General features: G+C 30.0%; 1 protein-coding gene across 1 annotated transcript; it reads left to right on the top strand.

The window, feature by feature from the left end:
- Positions 1 to 2,923: 2,923 nt before the first annotated feature.
- Positions 2,924 to 9,769, top strand: LOC148550011 (putative aldo-keto reductase 1). The gene is made up of 7 exons (XM_088496897.1): positions 2,924 to 3,068; positions 3,571 to 3,729; positions 7,399 to 7,608; positions 7,844 to 8,013; positions 8,183 to 8,282; positions 8,395 to 8,548; positions 9,198 to 9,769. The coding sequence occupies exons 1-7, from the start codon at positions 3,009 to 3,011 to the stop codon at positions 9,404 to 9,406; spliced, it is 1,062 nt and encodes a 353-aa protein (XP_088353023.1). The 5' UTR covers positions 2,924 to 3,008; the 3' UTR covers positions 9,407 to 9,769.
- Positions 9,770 to 19,937: the final 10,168 nt, after the last annotated feature.

The following is a 19,937-nucleotide window of genomic DNA, read 5'->3' as shown; positions in this document are numbered from 1 at the left end:
CGAACCTTGGCTGTTTCACTTTGGGGGTGCCGCGCCTTGTTTTTCCTTGCATGAGGGCCCGAAAACATTGCTTGTGTGAACGCTAGCGTTTAAATAAATGAACACTCTTCCTTACTTAATATTCCCATGCTTGTAGCGTTCCGTTGCTTTAATGAACGCTAGTGTTCTGCTTTAAGCTCTTATTCCATTCATTTCTAAATAATGCTAATGCATGGTGGTATTAATTAAATGCATTCTTTACTTTAATTAATATAATTAATAAAGTCAATGCATTAGCGTTTTTGTAATTTACATGCATTCTTCCATTGGCTTTAATTAATAATGCATGCATTTCATTCATTCATTTAGTGTTCATTTCATTGGCATTATTGATTGAATGTTTCATGCATGCATGCTTTTAGTTGTTTAATAATGCTAATGCGTTCATGCATTGCATAATTAAATGCATGCATACATAAGCATTAATGCATGAAATAGCTTGGTTATTAATTATTAATGCATGCATAAGTATTAATGCATATGCCAAAGTTTCATGGTCATGGGCCACGCTTTTAAAAGTGTGGCTTAAGGTTCTAAAGTGTTCTCAATTTTCAAAGCGTGCTCTAAAATTCTTCTTTTTTTATTTTGAGCTGATTTTGTGCTATTTTGCTTCTTTTTTCATTTATTTCCTACAAAATTTATAAAATTAAAAGATCAAAGAAATATACCATTTAAGCACAAAAGCATTCAATATTTAAGCACTAATCATCAATTTCTTGTATGAAAAAAGCATAGAAAAACATGACATGATGACATGTCATCACTTTCCCCCTTCACTCCTCTTGAATTCTGCATGTAATAGGCTCAAAAAATGAGTTGGATTTGGGCCTGCGAAGCTCAGAAATCGCCCTCAGCATTTTCACTTTAATAAGGTCATGTGCAAGCTGCGACGCGTACGCATGGGTCACGCGTACGCGTCGCTTGGCATTTTTGCTTCCCCCGCGTACGCGTCATGTCACGCGTACGCGTCGCCATGCGACTTCATATTCACGTGTGTGCGTAGTTCCACCCGTGCGCATCGATGAATGCACTCCAAATCCTTGATTTTCCATGAGTTATCCACTTTGCATGCTTTTCTCTTCGCTCCTTTGATCCATTCCTAGCCTTTTCAACATGAATTCACTAACAAACACATCAAGGCATCTAGTGGAATCAAAGGTGAACTAAAACTAGCAAATTAAAGGCCTAAAAAGTATGTTTTCACTCTTAAGCACAAATTAGGAGAAAGTCATGAAACCATGCCATTTCATTGAATAAATGTGAGAAAAGTTGATAAAATCCACTCAATTCAGCATAAAATGCACCACTAAATAGTGGTGCATCAGCTACAAATCAAGTTTTATGGCTGCAAAATTTTATTTCAGGACTTGGCATTGTTGACTCAATTGCTAGGCTATTTAAAATTTATTGTGATAACTCTACAGTAGTATTTTTCTCTAAAAATGATAGATACTCTAAAAGTGCCAAACATATGAAAATAAAGTACTTTGGCATTAAGAAGAAAGTTCCAAAACAAAAAATGTCCATAGAACATGTTAGAACAGAACTTATGATTGCTAATCTATTAACTAAAGGATTGTGATCAAAGATATTTAAAGAACATGTACATAGAATGAGTCTTAGTTCTTTTGAATGATCTTAACACTTTGAGCTTATTATGTTTATTTATATATTTTTTGAACATTAATAACTTGTTATTTTTAATTAAAATAATATTATCTTATGAGTTATAACATAATGATCTATAAATTTTATTGGACCGATATAAAATTTTATTTTTTATTTATGTAATTTGTGTAGTAAAATGCTAGTGGTTATAGTATATGGAAGAAAATGCATTTCATATTTAATTACATGACCGCTATAACTCACATAAAGTATTTTACTATATTAAAACAAGTATGTAATATGTGAAAATGTGAATACACTTAGGCCAAGGCCAAATGGGAGCTAGAATGTTGGAAGTTTATTATATATAAATTTTAATTGTGATCTAATTGTAATTATTCATAAATTATTAATGACTTAATCCCATCCTTAAATATTAATATTTGATAGATGCATTAGATTAAAACTAATGATACATATATAGATAGTTCTCTTTCTATTCGTATGTCACGATATTTGTAGTTTTTATTTTACTAACAAAATACTAAAAAAATTGTCGTGATCATAATGAACATTTGAAAAAAGGAAAAAAAAATCCAATTTTAAAATTTTATTCTGTCACAATAAAATTCATTATGGCAACTAATCCAAATATAAAAGTCATAACTTTTAAAATCTGAATTGATGCTTTCGTTTAAATTAATTCTTAAAAAAAAAGCACTTGTAATACTAAATTTTTTAAGCAAGATAACTTTTGAATGTGTAATAAATAAAAAATTATGACAACCAAGAAATTACTTGCAAATTTATGGTACCAGTAACAAGTTTATAATTTTATTTTTAAAACATTAAACACAACTTCAATAATCTCGTACTTGAAAATTTATGGCCCCACTTAGTTATTTTTCTAGTTCGGCCCCTGGTGCTAGCGTCCTGTGTTGGTTAGTATTTATTCTACTTAATCTTTCATGATTTTCTCCACTAAGGATTATATATTGATTGATTATTCTTAAAAAAGAAAAGGAAAAAAATAGAGAGCGCGAGAGAGAGAAAAATAAATAAATAAATAAAAGAAGATCAAGTCATTGATCAACCAAGAGCAATGTTTTACTTTTCTAATTCATGGTGACATACTGAGTGATGAAATCAACGCCAATGCTGACACACACAATGTCGTTATCAAAGTCACATACGTCAGATAAGAAATTGAAGTAACAAAATTAAAGCATATATATGAAGTGCATGCATCCCAAACTAATAACAAGTATTACATAAATACATACATATACAAGTTCATATTTCAAACATAATCGTCAAGACTCCATTTGGATTCTGTTTTGTGTAACGTAAATACAGAGACAATGGCCGAAGTTCAGAGCATCCATATTCCTCGTGTGAAACTTGGTAACCAAGGCTTTGAGGTATTAAACTCTATATTCTAATTCAAACTCTAAAAGTTTAAAAGATAAGAATAACCTATCAATCTACTGAGTTAGTTATTATTATTTATTAGATGCTCTCAAAGTAAAATAAAAAAAAAAATTATTCTTTTCAATCAATTTATGAATATAAACTAAAGTGATTTTGTTATAAATATTCGTTAATCATTTGTCACTTAATTAATATATCAGTACAAAAGTGATTAATTTACACCGATCGAAAATACCTAACAATTTTTCTAATCTACTGGGGCTTATATTCAAATCAAAGTATATCTTGAAAGTGGAAATTTTAATAATAATAAATTAATAATTTTATTGGTATTGTGCAGCAAGCATTATGTATCTTATACAAATTAATATAAGGATTTGCAGTCAAAGATAACTGTTGTAGTTTTGTCTTTTTAAATATTTTAACTTGGATATTATGAAACATTTATATATTAATTTATGATTCAATTATTTACTCTCATATATTTGCAAGGTTTCAAAGTTGGGATTTGGATGCGCGAACCTTACTGGAGCCTATGCTGCTGGTGTTTCTGAAGAGGAAGGCATTTCTATTATTAAGCATGCTTTTAATAAAGGAATCACCTTCTTTGATACTTCTGATATTTATGGACTCAATGCTAATGAAATTTTGGTCGGAAAGGTAAATTAATACTTCTTCATAAATTTATTTAGGTTTCGCTTGCAATTACAATTTTTAAGGATATAAATTTGTTTTTTTCTAAAAAAATTACGCATTCGGCATCATTGAGATTATTATATATATAATCTCTTACATTTTTAATAAAAGAAATTTGGATATTTAGCTATATTTGGTATGTATTTTTATTTTTTATTTTTGTTTTTTAATTTTTTTGTTTTTATCTTTTTTTTCCCACAAAATTTTAAAAACAGAAAACAATAAAAATAAAACAAAAACTAAAAACATATACCAAATACATTCTTACCTTTTCTATATTGTATTGCATCAATTGCACATGGAGTTTCTATTGCCACATTAAGTTAAAATAAGTTATCCAAAGTTATTTTTAACCCCTCAAGCTCTTCACTCATTAAAATAGAACAATAATAATGAAATTCTCTTTGGATTATAGTTATCAAAATCAAATCGATAATTGATTTGACTAAATTATTAGGTTATTAGTTTAATCCATAAATCACAGGTTGAACTATTAATCCAATAATAATTAAATGAATATATAAAATTATAATATATTAAAATTAAATAATAAAATAAATATAATATTTATTATTAAATATTTGAGTGATAAAAATAATATTTCACATTTCTCAAATCTAATAATATCTAAATAAATTCAGTTTTTTATAAATTATATATAGATAATAATATAATGAATTTAAAATTTTTTAATGTAGTAAGTATCTTTCACTTAAATTAAAAGATTATAAAATCAATTTTTAAAATTAATAAAACATATTATATGCAATAAAAAAATTTTAGAAAAGAAAAGTTATTCCAATATATATAACAAGAGCCACGCTCTATATGAACTACACAACTACAATTTGGACAGAGCTTTTGAAATATATAAAATTATTATTGCACTATATAATGAGAAGAGACAGGGGCTTAGTGGAAAAGGTGGAGTGCTTAAATAATTTCCAGAACAACAATTGTGCGTGATCCACACAGTGCACATGCGCAGTTCTTGCGTCTGAATCCCACGGGGGTTTGACGCTTTGTGCGACTGCTTAAAGATTAGGCATTAAGACTATGTTTGTTGGAAGGGAAAATAAAAAAAAAAAAGAGAAAAAAAATAAAAAAAATTATTTTTTATTTTTTGGTTGAAGAAAAAAGTTAAAGAAAAAAAAAAGAATAGAAAAAAATTGGTGGGACTTATTAATTGTTTTTTAAATATTAAAAAGAAAATGAGGAAAAAACTATTTTTTTTTATTTTTAATATTATTCCTTCATTTTTTTTAATATATTTTATAATATAAAAATAAAATTATCTTTTTATAACATTTCTCTCCTTCATATTTTTCTTCTATCCAAATACTTCTAAGAAAAATAAAAATTCATTCAATTTTTTTCTTTTTTTTTTCTTTCTATTTCCTTTCTCTTTATTTCTTTTTTTTTTCAACCAAACATAGAAAGGATCCCATATTCGATTCCCATAGTGCTATTTTTGGAATTAATTTCCAAAACAATAGCTATTTTATGTCATCCACCAGCACTGCTGGTGTACAGTGGACATGCATGGTTCTTACACTTGAACCGCACTGGGTTTGTGCCAATCATTGATTTTTAGTGAGGTTGACCGCTGTTGACCGGATTAATAGTAAGTTCGGTTTGTAAAATGAACTAAACTGACTTGATTATCGATTTTTCGGTCGAATTGGATGGTTTAGTTGGTTGTGAGAATAGATACTTTGCATGATCCACCAACAGTACTAGTGTACAGTGGAGTATAATGTCCAATTCTTGCGCCTGAACCCCATCAAGTTTGTGCGAACCGCTCGATTTTTAGCAAATTTAACTACTGTTGACCGAATTAATAGTATGTCCAATTCTCAGAGTGTACCAAATTGACTTGATTATTAGTTTTTGGGTCGAATCGATTGGTCTAGTCTGATTGTGACGACAATACTTTGCATTTTGACTTTATTATGGAGAGTAATTTAGCCATTTTAATTGAACAAAGAAAAATGTAAAAGAATAAAAGAAACATTAGAACACATGTGATATGAGAGATACATGTATAAAGATTTAAAAAAAAATCTAAATATTTTAGTATAAAAATATATAGTGTAATGTTTATTCAAAGAACTAAAAACTGAAAGTATGGTATGTGATCTTGTAGTGGCAGACTGGCAGTAAGCCGGTAACTGCTACTGTTTTACAAAATGGAGGTGAGGTGAGATGAGCTCTTAGCTCTATGATTTGCCATTTGAGAGTGAGAGTGAGAGTGAGAGAAAGCTTGGGGTTGGTTCGATCATTATAATGTTTTTTTTCTTTTTAAATGAAAGCAACGTCGGCCTTTCGGGGTGGAGAGTTTTTAAAAAAAATAAAATCCGATCCAGTATAGGTTTTTCAAATTCGCCAATTCATAAGCTTTTGTAAAGATAGGCTGAGTCAAACTGATTTTCATCGGTTTTGTTTTTTACTTGATCCAATATCCAATTTGGATTGGTCGTGAAGTGGGATCGCCTGTTTTTCGTCTCGATCGTTCAGGTCGGTCCGGTTTTTTAAACTATAGCGCATAGTTATCAAAACCGAACCGGTGATCGAACTGGTCAGGTTACTAATTTACTAGTTTATTAGTTTAACCGATGGGTTACTGGTCCAACCGGTAAAACCAGTCTCACGTAAATAAAAAATATAAAATAGTCAAAAACCTAAAATTAAATTTTGAAATACGTATTTTTACTAACATTTTAAAAATAATTAAGTCTCGAATTCTATAAATAACTAATACAAAGATAGATATAAAATTAATCTGTACTACTATAATAGTATCTTAGTTAGACACGATAAGAATAACAATTTATGAATTATATTCAAAGAGTAATTTTAAAGTCTGAATATCTTTATATAATTAAATAATTATATAAATTTATTTTTCTTCTCAGAATAAGTAATTTTTATTTTATTTTTATATTCATTATTATATTTTTTTATTTTAAAATTAATTAATTTGTACTTCAATTAAAAAATAATTAATTTAAACAATGTTGAATATAAAAAATATTGAGTTAAGGATTTCCATGTATATATATGTGTATTAGTTAAGATATTATATAAAATAAAATTTATACTATAAAAAGCATTAATGATACCAAAAAAATATATTAGTGCAATAGTTATCAATTTGGTCTTTATATGAGAAGAGCTAAGATTGACTTCCACCTCTTACAATACAATTTTTAAAATTTCTCAACCCTGCACGCTGCTGACGCACATTAACGTGCAAGTTGACCGTTGACTGTGTTATTGACTAGACCGATTCGGTTCTAATTCATGTCGATTTTGACTAGTTTATGTTGGTTTGATCGACTCATATCGATTTTAACTGGTTTATTTCTTTAAGCGGTCAGTATACTAAATCGGACCAATACAAAATCCAGTTCAAAATCTAGTTCATCGATTTTTTAATCGAACTAATCGGTTTGATCCAATTTTAACAACTATGCTATAGCGTAAAATTCAAGAAGTATGGCTGGAACTTACCCAAAGAATTTTTACATTTTTTTATTGCTCTTGTTAGCAAAGTTTTTACTAATTAAAAATTGATTGTTTCTGTAGGTTTTCTTATGTAAAATATTGAAATTTTTTTTCCAGGCTTTAAAGCAACTCCCTAGGAAAAAGATCCAGATAGCTACAAAGTTTGGTGTTGAAAAGTTAGATATGAATACTTTTGATATGAAGATCAATGGTACACCAAGCTATGTACGCTCATGTTGCGAAGCTAGTTTGAAACGTCTTGGAGTTGAATACATTGATCTCTATTATCAGCATAGAGTGGACACAACAGTCTCTATAGAAGACACAGTTAAGAACTTCTTTTGATAGTTTTACAAATTAAATGAATTGGAACATAGGACAAATTATTCTATACTTGTGAAATCTTTTTAATACCTTTTTTTTGTGTTTTATAATATCTTTACTTTTAAAATTTGTTAAAATTATATATTATGAAATAGAAAAGGATGACATTCTAAAACTTTTTGACTTATTTTATCTTATTAGGTGCATTATTAATAACTAGTTTGTTGTATTATAATAGATGGGTGAACTTAAGAAATTGGTGAAAGAGGGAAAAGTTAAATACATTGGATTATCTGAAGCTAGCTCGGATACAATAAAGAGAGCACATGCAGTTCATCCAATTACTGCTGTACAAATGGAATGGTCACTTTGGACTCGTGATATTGAAGAAGAGATAATTCCTCTTTGCAGATTAATTTTAGTTACTTAATTTCATAGAAGTAGGTAGGTATGGGACTTTTATGACTTCTTATAATTTAAGATAGAGAGGGAAAACATGGACCTGTTGTTTTTAAATGTGTATTTCATTTATTTGTGATGATGTGAGATTGAGTTTTTCTAATATTTTTATTTTTTTCAGAGAGCTTGGTATTGGAATTGTACCATACAGTCCTCTTGGTCGTGGCTTTTTTGGTGGCAAAGGAGTTGTGGAAAACCTTCCAGCTGATAGTCTTTTGGTATGTATATTTATGAAACAAATTAATTAAAGTTTTATCTGATCCTTATCTTTTTACTCCATGACTAGTAAATTATGAATGTCTAATAGATGGTTACTTTTTTATTTACTAGAATACTCATCCTCGCTACCAAGCACAGAACTTGGAGAAGAACAAGAAGATATATGAGCGAATAGAAAACCTTGCTAAGAAGCACCAATGCAGTCCTGTCCAACTGGCATTAGCATGGATTTTCCAACAAGGCAATGATGTTGCGCCTATCCCTGGTCAGTAACATAACAAAATATTACTATACATGTCTTTTTATTTTTCTTCATTTTCAAGTATATATATAAGATGTAATATCAAATTTGGTTTTTGAAAATTCTAAGCACTCATTCAAATAGTCTTTAATTTTTTAAAATAACCAAATTGATCTTTAAATTTTATAAATTGTATTCATCTTTAATTTAACTAGTGTTAATATACAATTGACTTGGAGCGTTATAATATTCATGTGGCATTTTTAACAGAAGATAACATGATTAAAATTTTAATATGGTCAAATATGTATCTCAAATTTATTAATTAGGTTCATTTTAATATCTATACCAATATAAAATCAATTAATCAAAATGAGTTTAATTAACTAATTTAATACACCTATTTAATTATATTAAAGTCTTAACCACGTCTCCTTACAGTCAGAGATGCCACACTTCCATATCAGTGTTAACGACGCTTAAATTAAAGACAAACAAAATTCATAATTTATAAATTTAGAAACCAATTCGATCCTTTCTAAAAGTCAAAGATTATTTTGATAGACGTTAAAATTTTAGAGTACAAATTAGACATTACCTAATATATAATGTATGAAAAATATTATACATAATATTCTTAGTTATTTGCTGAAATTTGTGTTCACCTTTACAGGAACAACCAAGATTAAGAATCTGGATCAAAACGTTGGTGCCTTAGCATTGAGACTTGAAGAAAGGGTCTTAAAAGAAATTTCTGATGCAGTTCCAATTGAGGATGTAGCAGGTACTCATCACTTTAATGAAACTTATGGAAAAGTTACATGGAAGTTTTCTAACACTCCACCAAAAGATAGATTCAAGTATCTCAGCTTGAAGAACTAGAAGTCCACTATATTTGAACAATAGTGCACAAATTTATGAATTGAAGACAATTATGTGGAAGCATATGTGCTGCATACTCTATAAAAATACACTGGAATACTCGTAAACCTATATGAATAGTGATACAGATTGGTTCTTGGCTCGGTTGATTATTATTTATTTTGTTTTAAAATAAAATAAAATGAGTCAAGTTTAATTTTAGCATGTTTGGAATTTAAATTATACTCTAAATTTATGGTTTAGACTAATGTCTTTTTTTCTCCTTTCTTTTCTTTTTGTGTTTTTAATAAAAGAAAAATTATGATGAAAATACACAGTAATAAAAAAAATTATGAAATAAAATTCTTTCTAATGTCTTTTACATATAGTACGTAATTATATATAGAGTAATAGAATAAGTAACTTATGAAACATTTCTTGATGAATTTATAAGTCCTAATTAAAGAAAAAAAGTATTAAATATTTTTTTTTAAATTGTGATGAGTTTATAGATATCCATGAGGAAAAAAAATATTAAATAAAGTGAAAATTTATATGCAATTATCTTTATAAATTTTATAGATAAAAATTATTATATGATTTGAAGTAAATAGTTGAGAACCATTAAATTATTTGATAAATTTAAATAAATTAACATCTAATAATTTAATTTTTAACTATTAATATCACATCAAAATAATTAATTATCTAAAAATTTTTAATTATCAACTTTATATACGCAAATTTTGACATTAAATAAGTTTCTCAAAAATTACAATACTACTAAAAATTAAAGATTAGATACGTTTTATCCCTTCAATTCTTTTATACAATCTAATAAAGGATTTATAAATTATATTATAAATCCAATTTTACGATTCTTTGGATTTACTTGGTAATTGCTTAAAAAAAAGTTGCATAATGAACTAGTAATATCTATCTTTCTATTAATTTATCTATTTATCTATCTATCAATCTATCATATTATATTATATTATATTATACTCTATTAAAATTAGATTATTGCAGTTAATAATAAAATTAACATGGCATTCTGGTAAAAATATTTTTTAATTTATTTCATTTAATTTATTAAATCAAATAAATTATTCTAATTATTTATATCAATTAATTAGTATATGTATTTATGCAGTGTATGAAAAATATTTATTTTCTTGTATATATTTATATCTAAAATATGTTTTAAAAAAATTATTATGAATATATTTTACTGATATAAAATAATTTATATTTTTTTTTTGTAATTTATATAAATATCAAACAATGGTATAAAATAAAAAATTAACAACAACAATAATAATATATTGATTGTACTTTGAATGTCTTATATGTGTTATAAAATTTTATCCGGATTGTAACAATTCAATTAATACACGTTCTATTCAATGATTCTTTTATTATATTTTTTTCATTATTTGTGTTATTCTATTTAGGATTTTATATAAAATAAATTTTAAAAATATTTAATATTATTAAAAATATTCTTTTTTTTAATAGTTGTACGCTCTCAAAACACTCATGCATAAAAAAAATAGTATCAAAATAAAATTATACACAATATTTCAAAAAAAAATTTAAAATACTACCTAAAATAAACTAAGTGGAATTTCTAACAAAGATATAGAAAATATTATTTTATTATCAAAATTTAATTTAAAAATTCTGTTTAAAAGATTAATATATTTATTCCTTAAAATGAGTCTATGTGTAACACCCTACCATACAGAGCCTTATGCTTAAGTCATAAGATAGAGGTGGCGAGGTATTACGACCTTTAAAAAGAAAATTATATATATATATATAATCTACCCAAAATGAACCCAAAAGACAGAATTACAGAACCTGTTTTTTCAAAATAACCTCTAAGAGGAGTTAATATAGTATATATATAAATAGTGGAGATAATAAATATCTATGCAAGTACATATAACCAAAATAAAGCCCAAAAGATAAAGATCTTTGCCAAATCAGAAGCTTTCAGCATGCCTCAGCGAGGAGCTCACATCCTGCATCTGAAAACCACAAAATTCGCATGGGTGAGAACCGAAGATTCTCAGTATGGTAACAGTACCCACATATCTAACATATAATATCCAGGGAAAGGCGAAGGCAATCCTAGAACTTCTGATATATAATTAATGCTTATAAACATAACTAAACCATGAGAAATGAAAATAGGCAACTAACTAAGGACCTTCAGTCTAACTAAAACTCCCCTTTCTAACTCCTCCGAACCTCCCAACCGCCACCGATAATTTGATATTGCAAACACAATTATGTCAAGCAAGGAAATCACAAATAGGAAGCAGATACAACAGATAAACAAGTAGCAAGTAATTATGCAGTCAATTAGGAATTCCAAAAAAATCACACCAAACAAACATATAAATGCATGCGTGCCTGTCCTAATAGCTGATGAGTCTTATCTGTTAGTTATTAAGCCAACCCGACGTGTCGGTAGCTAACCCGGGCACAGTCTCTCTGTTGCGCCTTATTACCATTAGAAGGAATCCGTGCCTTGTCACCATTAGAGGGTATCTGTGTCCTGTCACCATTAGAGAGTATCTGTGCCCTGTCACCATTAGAGGGTATCTGTGCCCTGTCACCATTAGAGGGTATCGGTGCCCTGTCACCCTTACAACCAGAGAAAAAACACAAGCATACTAACATCCAACACTTTCTATCATAATTCATTCACCACATTCATTCGTTAATCATATAGGCAACCCCCGCATACTCGCCACATGTTCAAGCTTCCTCAATCAATTATAATCATTTAATCATTAATCGTATGCATATACATACCCAATCATAATTCAATGTTTATCACAGCCATCTGGCTCATAACACACACAACAATTCCACCATCATACTATGCAACTCATACAATCATCATTACTCATCATTCATTGATAATTCTCTCCTTACTTCATCCACAAGCTAAGTTATCACATTTCCTAGTTTCTTCTCACTACTAGGTATACTATTAAGATTTAGGACTTAATGATGCAAATGGAGGCTCAGAAGTTTAAAATTCGGTTTTAAAAACAAAAAAGTCATATTTTCTGAAAATAGGGTCACGCGTACGTGTAGATCACGCGTATGCATGAGCGTGCATCTGGACCATGTCACGTACGCATTGCCATGCATGCGTATGCATTTGCACCAACCCGAAACGACTGGCCGCGCATGAGGATTTTCGCATACGCAAAATTCCTGGGCCATGCGAACGCGTGAGCGTGCATGTTGGCCCATTTCGCGTATGCATTGCTTCTTTTCGCGTACGCATATGGGCCAGCCCGAAGCGCATGTATGCGTATGGGAGTGTACGCATACGCATACAATGCAGCAACCTCAAAAGCTGCTAAGTCCAGAATTTTCAGCTTGTACACCAAACTTTGATCGAGCATAACTTCCTCATTTTAAAGTATTTTTCCTCCGTTCTTTGAACGACATAAACATCTCGGACCCAATTTTATTTCTAAATAAGTTTGGCACAAATCGAAACTCTGGAGACCAATTTATGCTCCGTCAAAGTTAGGCCAAAATCACAATTTTTACCAAAAACCAACAAGTCTCAATTTTCAAACATACACTTGCAAACCCCTTTAAACCTAACCAAAACCTTACCAATTTAGCATCAACCATATTCCAACTTCCTAATCCAATCCACAAGGAGAACTGACCCTAAGGGTACATGATGAAATGGTACGCGAAATCGTGATTATTCGTTCCCTGGCTATAGTGCCAAAAACTTGGTGTGGGAGAACGTGATTTCAAGACTTCTTCACAATTCCGTGTAACTGACCAGCAAGTGCATTGGATCGTCCAAGTAATAAACCTTACGTGAGTAAGGGTCGATCCCACGGAGATTGTTGGCTTGAAGCAAGCTATGGTCATCCTTGTAAATCTCAGTCAGGCGGACTCAAATGGTTGTGGGGTTTTGATTATTAAAATATAAATAAAACAGAAAATAAAATAGAGATACTTATGTAATTCATTGGTGGGAATTTCAGATAAGCATCTGGAGATGCTTTGTTGCTTCTGAACTTCTGCTTTCCTATTGCTTTCTTCCAACCATGCATTACCTCCTTCCATGGCAAGCTGTATGATCCTCTCAGATGAAAACAAATCCATATGCGCTGTCACCGCATGGCTAATCATCTGTCGGTTCCCGCTAGCGTCAGAATAGGACCATTGTCCTTTTGCACACTGTCATTGTGCCCAATATTCGCAAGTTTGAAGCTCGTCACAGTCACCCCTTCCCAGATCCTACTCGGAATACCACAGACAAGGTTTAGACTTTCCGGATCTCAGGAATGCTGCCAATGGATCTAGCCTATACCATGAAGATACTAATCTCACGGACTCGGTCCGTGTATTAGATATCCAAGAGAGTATACTTCAGCTGTCGTCCAATGACTACGTTGAACATCGTGTAGATTGCTTTGTGGTTGTCAGGCACGCGATCTTGGCTAAGCGAGTAACGAAGATTGGGTGATTGTCACGGGTCACCCCTTCATACTAACTTAACTAAATTAAGTACGAGAGTATATCTTAGAGAAGAAGTAGGCTTGAATTGAATAGAAAACAGTAGTAATTGCATTAATTCATGAAGAACAGCAGAGCTCCAAACCTTAATCTATGGGGTGTAGAAACTCCACCGTTGAAAATATATAAATGAAAAAGTTCTAGGCATGGCCGTGAGGCCAGCATCCATTGTCTCAGGACTAAACGTTCTAAAAATCAAAAAGATCCTTAAAAGTAGTTTTTATACTATACTAGTAGCCTAGGGTTACAGAAAATGAGTAACTAAGTACAGATAGTGCAGAAATCCACTTCTGGGGCCCACTTGGTGTGTGCTTGGGCTGAGCATTGAAGCTTTTTCATGCTTAGGCTATTTCTGGAGTTAAACTCCAGCTTTGGTGCCAGTTTGGGCGTTTAACTCCAATTCTGGTGCCAGTTTAGGCATTTTACGCCAAGATATTTTAGGCTGACTTTAAAGGCCATTTTGGGCCATCAAATCTCGGACAAAGTATGAACTATTATATATTTCTGGAACGCCCAAGATGTCTACTTTCCAACGCAATTCAAAGCACGCCAATTGGGCTTCTGTAACTCCAAAAAATCTACTTCGAGTGCAGGAGGGTCAGAATCCAACAGCATCTGCAGTCCTTTTTCAACCTCTAAATCAGATTTTTGCTCAGGTCCCTCAATTTCAGCCAGAAAATACCTGAAATAAGAGAAAAACACACAAACTCATAGTAAAGTCCAGAAATGTTATTTTTGAATAAAAACTAATAAAAATATAATAAAAAGTAATTAAAATATACTAAAAACTATGTAAAAACAATGCCAAAAAGGGTATAAATTATCCGCTCATCACAACACCAAACTTAAATTGTTGCTTGTCCCCAAGCAACTAAAAACAAAATAGGATAAAAAGAAGAGAATATACAATGAATTCCAAACTTATCAATGAAGATTAGCTTCAATTAGATGAGCGGGACTTGTAGCCTTTTTGCTTCTGAATAATTTTGGCATCTCACTTTATCCTTTGAAGTTCAGAATGATTGGCTTCTATAGGAACTCAGAATTCAGATAGTGTTATTGATTCTCCTAGTTCAGTATGTTGATTCTTGAACACAGCTACTTTATGAGTCTTGGCCGTGACCCTAAGCATTTTGTTTTCCAATATTACCACCGGATACAGAAATGTCACAGACACATTACTGGGTGAACCTTTTCAGATTGTGACTCAACTTTGCTAGAGTCCCCAGTTAGAGGTGTCCAGAGCTCTTAAGCACACTCTTTTTGCTTTGGACCATGACTTTAACCGCTCAATCTCAGGCTTTCACTTGACACCATCACGCCACAAGCACATGGTTAGGGACAGCTTGGTTTAACCGCTTAGGCCAGGATTTTATTCCTTTGGGCCCTCCTATCCATTAATGCTCAAAGTCTTGGATCCTTTTTCTACCCTTGCCTTTTGGATTAAAGGGTTACTGGCTTTTTCTACTTGCTTTTTTTTTTCGCTATTTCCCTTTTTTCATATTTTTTTCGCAAGGTTTTCCTATTCACTTCTTTTTCTTGCTTCAAGAATCAATTTTATGATTTTTCAGATTATCAATAACATTTGTCTTTTTTTCTTTATTCTTTCAAGAGCCAACAATTTTAACATTCATAAACAACAAATTCAAAAATATGCACTATTTAAGCATTCATTCAGAAAACAAAAAGTATTGCCACCACATCAAAATAATTAAATTAATTTCAAGATATAATTCGAAATCATGTACTTCTTGTTCTTTTGCAATTAAAAACATTTTTCATTTTAAGAAAGGTGAAGGATTTATAGGACATTCATAGCTTTAAGACATAGACACTAGACACTAATGATCATGTAATAAAGACACAAACATAGACAAAACATAAAGCATAATTCGAAAAACAGAAAAAATAAGAACAAGGAAATTAAAGAACGGGTCCACCTTAGTGATGGCGGCTAGTTCTTCCTCTTGAAGATCTCATGAAGTGCTTGAGCTCCTCTATGTCTCTTCCTTGCCTTTGTTGCTCCTCCCTCATGGCTCTTTGGTCTTCTCTAATTTCATGGAGGAGGATGGAGTGCTCTTGGTGCTCCATCCTTAGTTGTCCCATGTTAGAACTCAATTCTCCTAGGGAGGTATTGATTTGCTCCTAATAGTTTTGTGGAGGAAAGTGCATCCTTGAGGCATTTCAGGGATTTCATGATGAGGAACTTCCTCATGCTCTTGTTGAGGTCCATGAGTGGGCTCTCTTGTTTGCTCCATCCTCTTTTTAGTGATGGGCTTGTCCTCTTCAATGAGGATATCTTCTAGGTCAGAGACCCTAACAATTATTTGGAACCTGGGAAAATTCTGTCTCAGGCGATATTGTTGGAGGAGGAATACTGGCGACATCATTTTCTCAGACCACCTTCTCTATGAACAGTAATAACTAGCACTTTGGAACTTCTTCCTTTCTTAATTATTTTCTTTCTCTCCTTTACCCATTAGATAATTTTTATTTAACATCTCGATTGGAAAATTCATTTGTCTTGACATAATGTACTGCAGGAGAACATAATGTACTCCAGGTATAAAGTTCTTTTATGCGATAAAAAATATATCTTTGAAAAAAAATCCTATATCATTGAATGAAATCTCACACCATTAAAAATATCATTAATAACTATTTGATGGCTACAAATCACAAAAATTACTGATCTCATAGTACTTCTCTTTTTTATATGATAAAAAGATAAATAAAAATAAGAATTAAAAATAATTTAGAAAAAGATATGAACGTATAATTAAGAGAAAGTGAAATTATTAATCTAAAATACAAACCTTTTTATTTGGTTATCTGAAATTGAACAAATCAATTTTGTATTTGAATACTGTTTAAGATAAAATCTCTCTCTCTCTATTGGATTTTGATAATTTATTTTCGAGAAATGTTATATTGTGTACCTTTATATACATTTTTTTTACTTTTGATATTAAAATTGTTGATAAGAAATGAGAAAATAAAAAATTATTATTTTTTACTATAAAAAGAGATGTATATATCTATAGTTATATACCAAAAAATTGTGCGAATTTAATTTCTTTGCTTTTATGGTTTATAGAATATTTTTTATTTGTTCACAAATAGAACGTCTTTTATTTATGCCTAATTTGGGTAAACAACTTAATTAAGTTATTTTTGAAGAAATAGTTTAAACAATAAATATTTGTATTAAAAGTAATTTATAAATAAGTTATTTTGTATTTGATTTTTTAGTTCTAAAAGTATTTAATTTAAGAGAAAAGTAATAAAAAGCATGAGATAAATCATTTTTTTTTAACTTCTCCTTAAACACCAAAATAATTTTTTAGAAAGTTGTAATTTTATTTTAAAAATTGTATCAGATGTTAATATTACACATTTTCATAAGTTAAAAAAAAAAAAAGTCACTTATAAACCTATCCAAATTGGCCTTTAAAAGTAGAAGTTTCAATTTCATTTAATTTGTATTATAAAGTAGTGTTATTAGGAGATAGTTACATTTTTTCTTTTATAGTCGTTAGAGTCTGCTTCTATTAGTTAGAGTCTTGTTTTTGAATTTTAAAATAAAAATAAAAAAATTAACTCAGAGTGCGTTCAAAAAATAGCAGAACCTTTTTTTTTTTTTTTGAATTATGGAAAGTTCACCGCATATATTTTTTTCAGTATTTTTTTTTATTTTATCATTCTGTTTTTATTATTAAATTTGTATTTAACATTTTGTGATATGAAATCTCAATTTTAATTTTATATTTATATAGTTTACTATTATTTTTATAGTTAGTTATAGCAAGTTCTTGACCCAATAAAAAATAAAAAAATTCTAATATATAGGAGTAAAAAAAAAACAACAAAATATACATTGATACACATTTTATATTTATTTTTTATTTTTACCTATTATATCATACATAATAAAACAACACAACTACATAATAATTTTTTTGGCATTGTTATTAGGATTATTGTGAATTAGAATTTAATTACTATTCACCACATACAATAACACCGTTATTCACTTGTAACAATTATAGAGTCATTGCCAAGAGTAATAGCTCAAATGGCATAGTCTCCCCATACTCAATTAAGAGGTTGCGGGTTCGAGTCTCCTATCTTTGGTAAAAAAAAAAAAAAAACAATTATAGAGTCATTCCCTTATATGTACAATTGAACGCTCATTTGGATGTTGCAAAGTAAGATGGAAAATCTTGGGTGCCATGCCATTAGGGGTGGCAACGGGGCGGGTAGGGGCAGGTTTTTGCTCTATCCGACCCCGCCCCGCAGTACAAAAACTCGCATAGAACCCGCTCCGCTTCTACCCGCGAGTAGTAAAACGTTGAACCCTAACCCCACCCTGCGGGTATCCGCCCCACCCCTACCCGCCCCTATAATTATTAAAATCCAATTTCAAAATTTGTATAATTATCATCACATACATAACATAAATTAAAGTAAAAATTTAAATATGATATAATATTATTAATCATTTATTAATTATTTTACATATATTATACATATTATATATTAAAATTATATATATTATATATATATAGCGGGGCAAGTAGGGGCAGGTATTACCTAAACCCGACCCCGCCCCGCCCCTCCCAAGAACCCGCCCCGCTAAAAACCCGCTTCGAGTGGGTAGGGACGGGGTGGGTACCCGCGAGTTCGGATGGTGTTGCCATCCCTACATGCCATCGTTTTTCTTGGACACACAAGTTAGAATCATTGGTACTTGTATGACTTTACACAATTTTATTCCACGGAATGACACAAACGATGAACAGTTTAAAAATTTTCATGAAAATTTTGATCTTATGGGTGAAGGTGAAGTAGAAGAACTAGTTTCTAATGATATTACATAGGAAGAACTGAATGCTGAAAACGCTAGAAAAATGTAACTAATAAAAGAGAAAATAAAGAATCAATTGACTAATCGATTGTAATTTTAGTGATTAGATTATGTAAAATCAACATTTAATATTAAAAAATATCTGTTATCATCGTTATTTTAATATCCATTCTCTTGTGTAAAAAAATAGTATTTTGTGAGTTATTTATCCAAATACTACAACTTTACAATAAGTATTTGTTAAGCAAAAAATTATTATCATTTAAGAAAAAAAAGAGTTGTTTTAAGTAAATAAATATAAGATAATATTATTATTAATTTATGAAACCAAATTCAGTATATTAGGAGAAGCTTCTAATTCATTAGCAGTTTTTATTCAAAATTTGAATAGGACGTGCTATGTGCGGGAGCAATTTATCAACATAGAGCGTTAAAGTAGAGTGCAGAATGGTCGTCAAGAAAATAAGTGCATACGGTTATTCAAATTTAAAAACTGACGCAGATCATTATAGGAGTAACTGTCAGTCGACATTAGATTAGTCTATACATAGAGTTTTGGGCAAACATTGTAATGAGTTCAATTCTTTTTGGAAAATACTTGAAAACTCAAAAACGCTCCCAGCCTCATTGGCATCACAGAGTAAAACTGAGAATCTTAAATAATTTATTTGTAGTCTGAACTCAAACTTGTACTTTATTTTCTATTTTTAATCAAAGTTCTTTATTTTTATTTGTTCGTCTTCATCTTCTTCTTCCATTCTCTTTTAATTTCTGATTTTCTGCATTTTACTTTGCCTGCAGCACCTTGTATGTTTTCTTTTTATCTTTAATTTTACTTTCGAAACTACACTTGAGACCTTGAGACATCTACAAAAGGAGTCGTTTCTACTCTTTGAATTAAGATTGCGAAACAAAACTCGAAAATTGTTGATTTATATGTTGTTAACAATGGAACAAAAATTTGAGTAAAATGGTGTTTCTACTTTCTATAACTAAAAATCTAAATACAAAATAATTTATTTATAAGTTACAATTAATAAAAGTTCTTATACTTTAAACTCTTTTTTCAAAAAAGCTTATTTAACTTGTTTACACAAACTCAACTTTAATTGA

Source organism: Arachis ipaensis, chromosome B8, assembly GCF_059453495.1.
Source record: "Arachis ipaensis isolate K30076 ecotype BB chromosome B8, ASM5945349v1, whole genome shotgun sequence".
Lineage (NCBI taxonomy): Eukaryota > Viridiplantae > Streptophyta > Magnoliopsida > Fabales > Fabaceae > Arachis > Arachis ipaensis.
Note: the sequence above shows the minus strand (reverse complement) of the source record. Positions and strands in the feature narration are given on the sequence as shown.

Excerpts from the sequence above, each read along its gene's own strand:
- LOC148550011 (XM_088496897.1), top strand. The coding sequence starts at position 3,009 with ATGGCCGAAGTTCAGAGCATCCATATTCCTCGTGTGAAACTTGGTAAC. Across the intron at positions 3,069-3,570 it reads TTGGTAACCAAGGCTTTGAG|GTTTCAAAGTTGGGATTTGG; the intron begins GTATTAAACTCT and ends TATATTTGCAAG. Across the intron at positions 8,549-9,197 it reads TGATGTTGCGCCTATCCCTG|GAACAACCAAGATTAAGAAT; the intron begins GTCAGTAACATA and ends TCACCTTTACAG.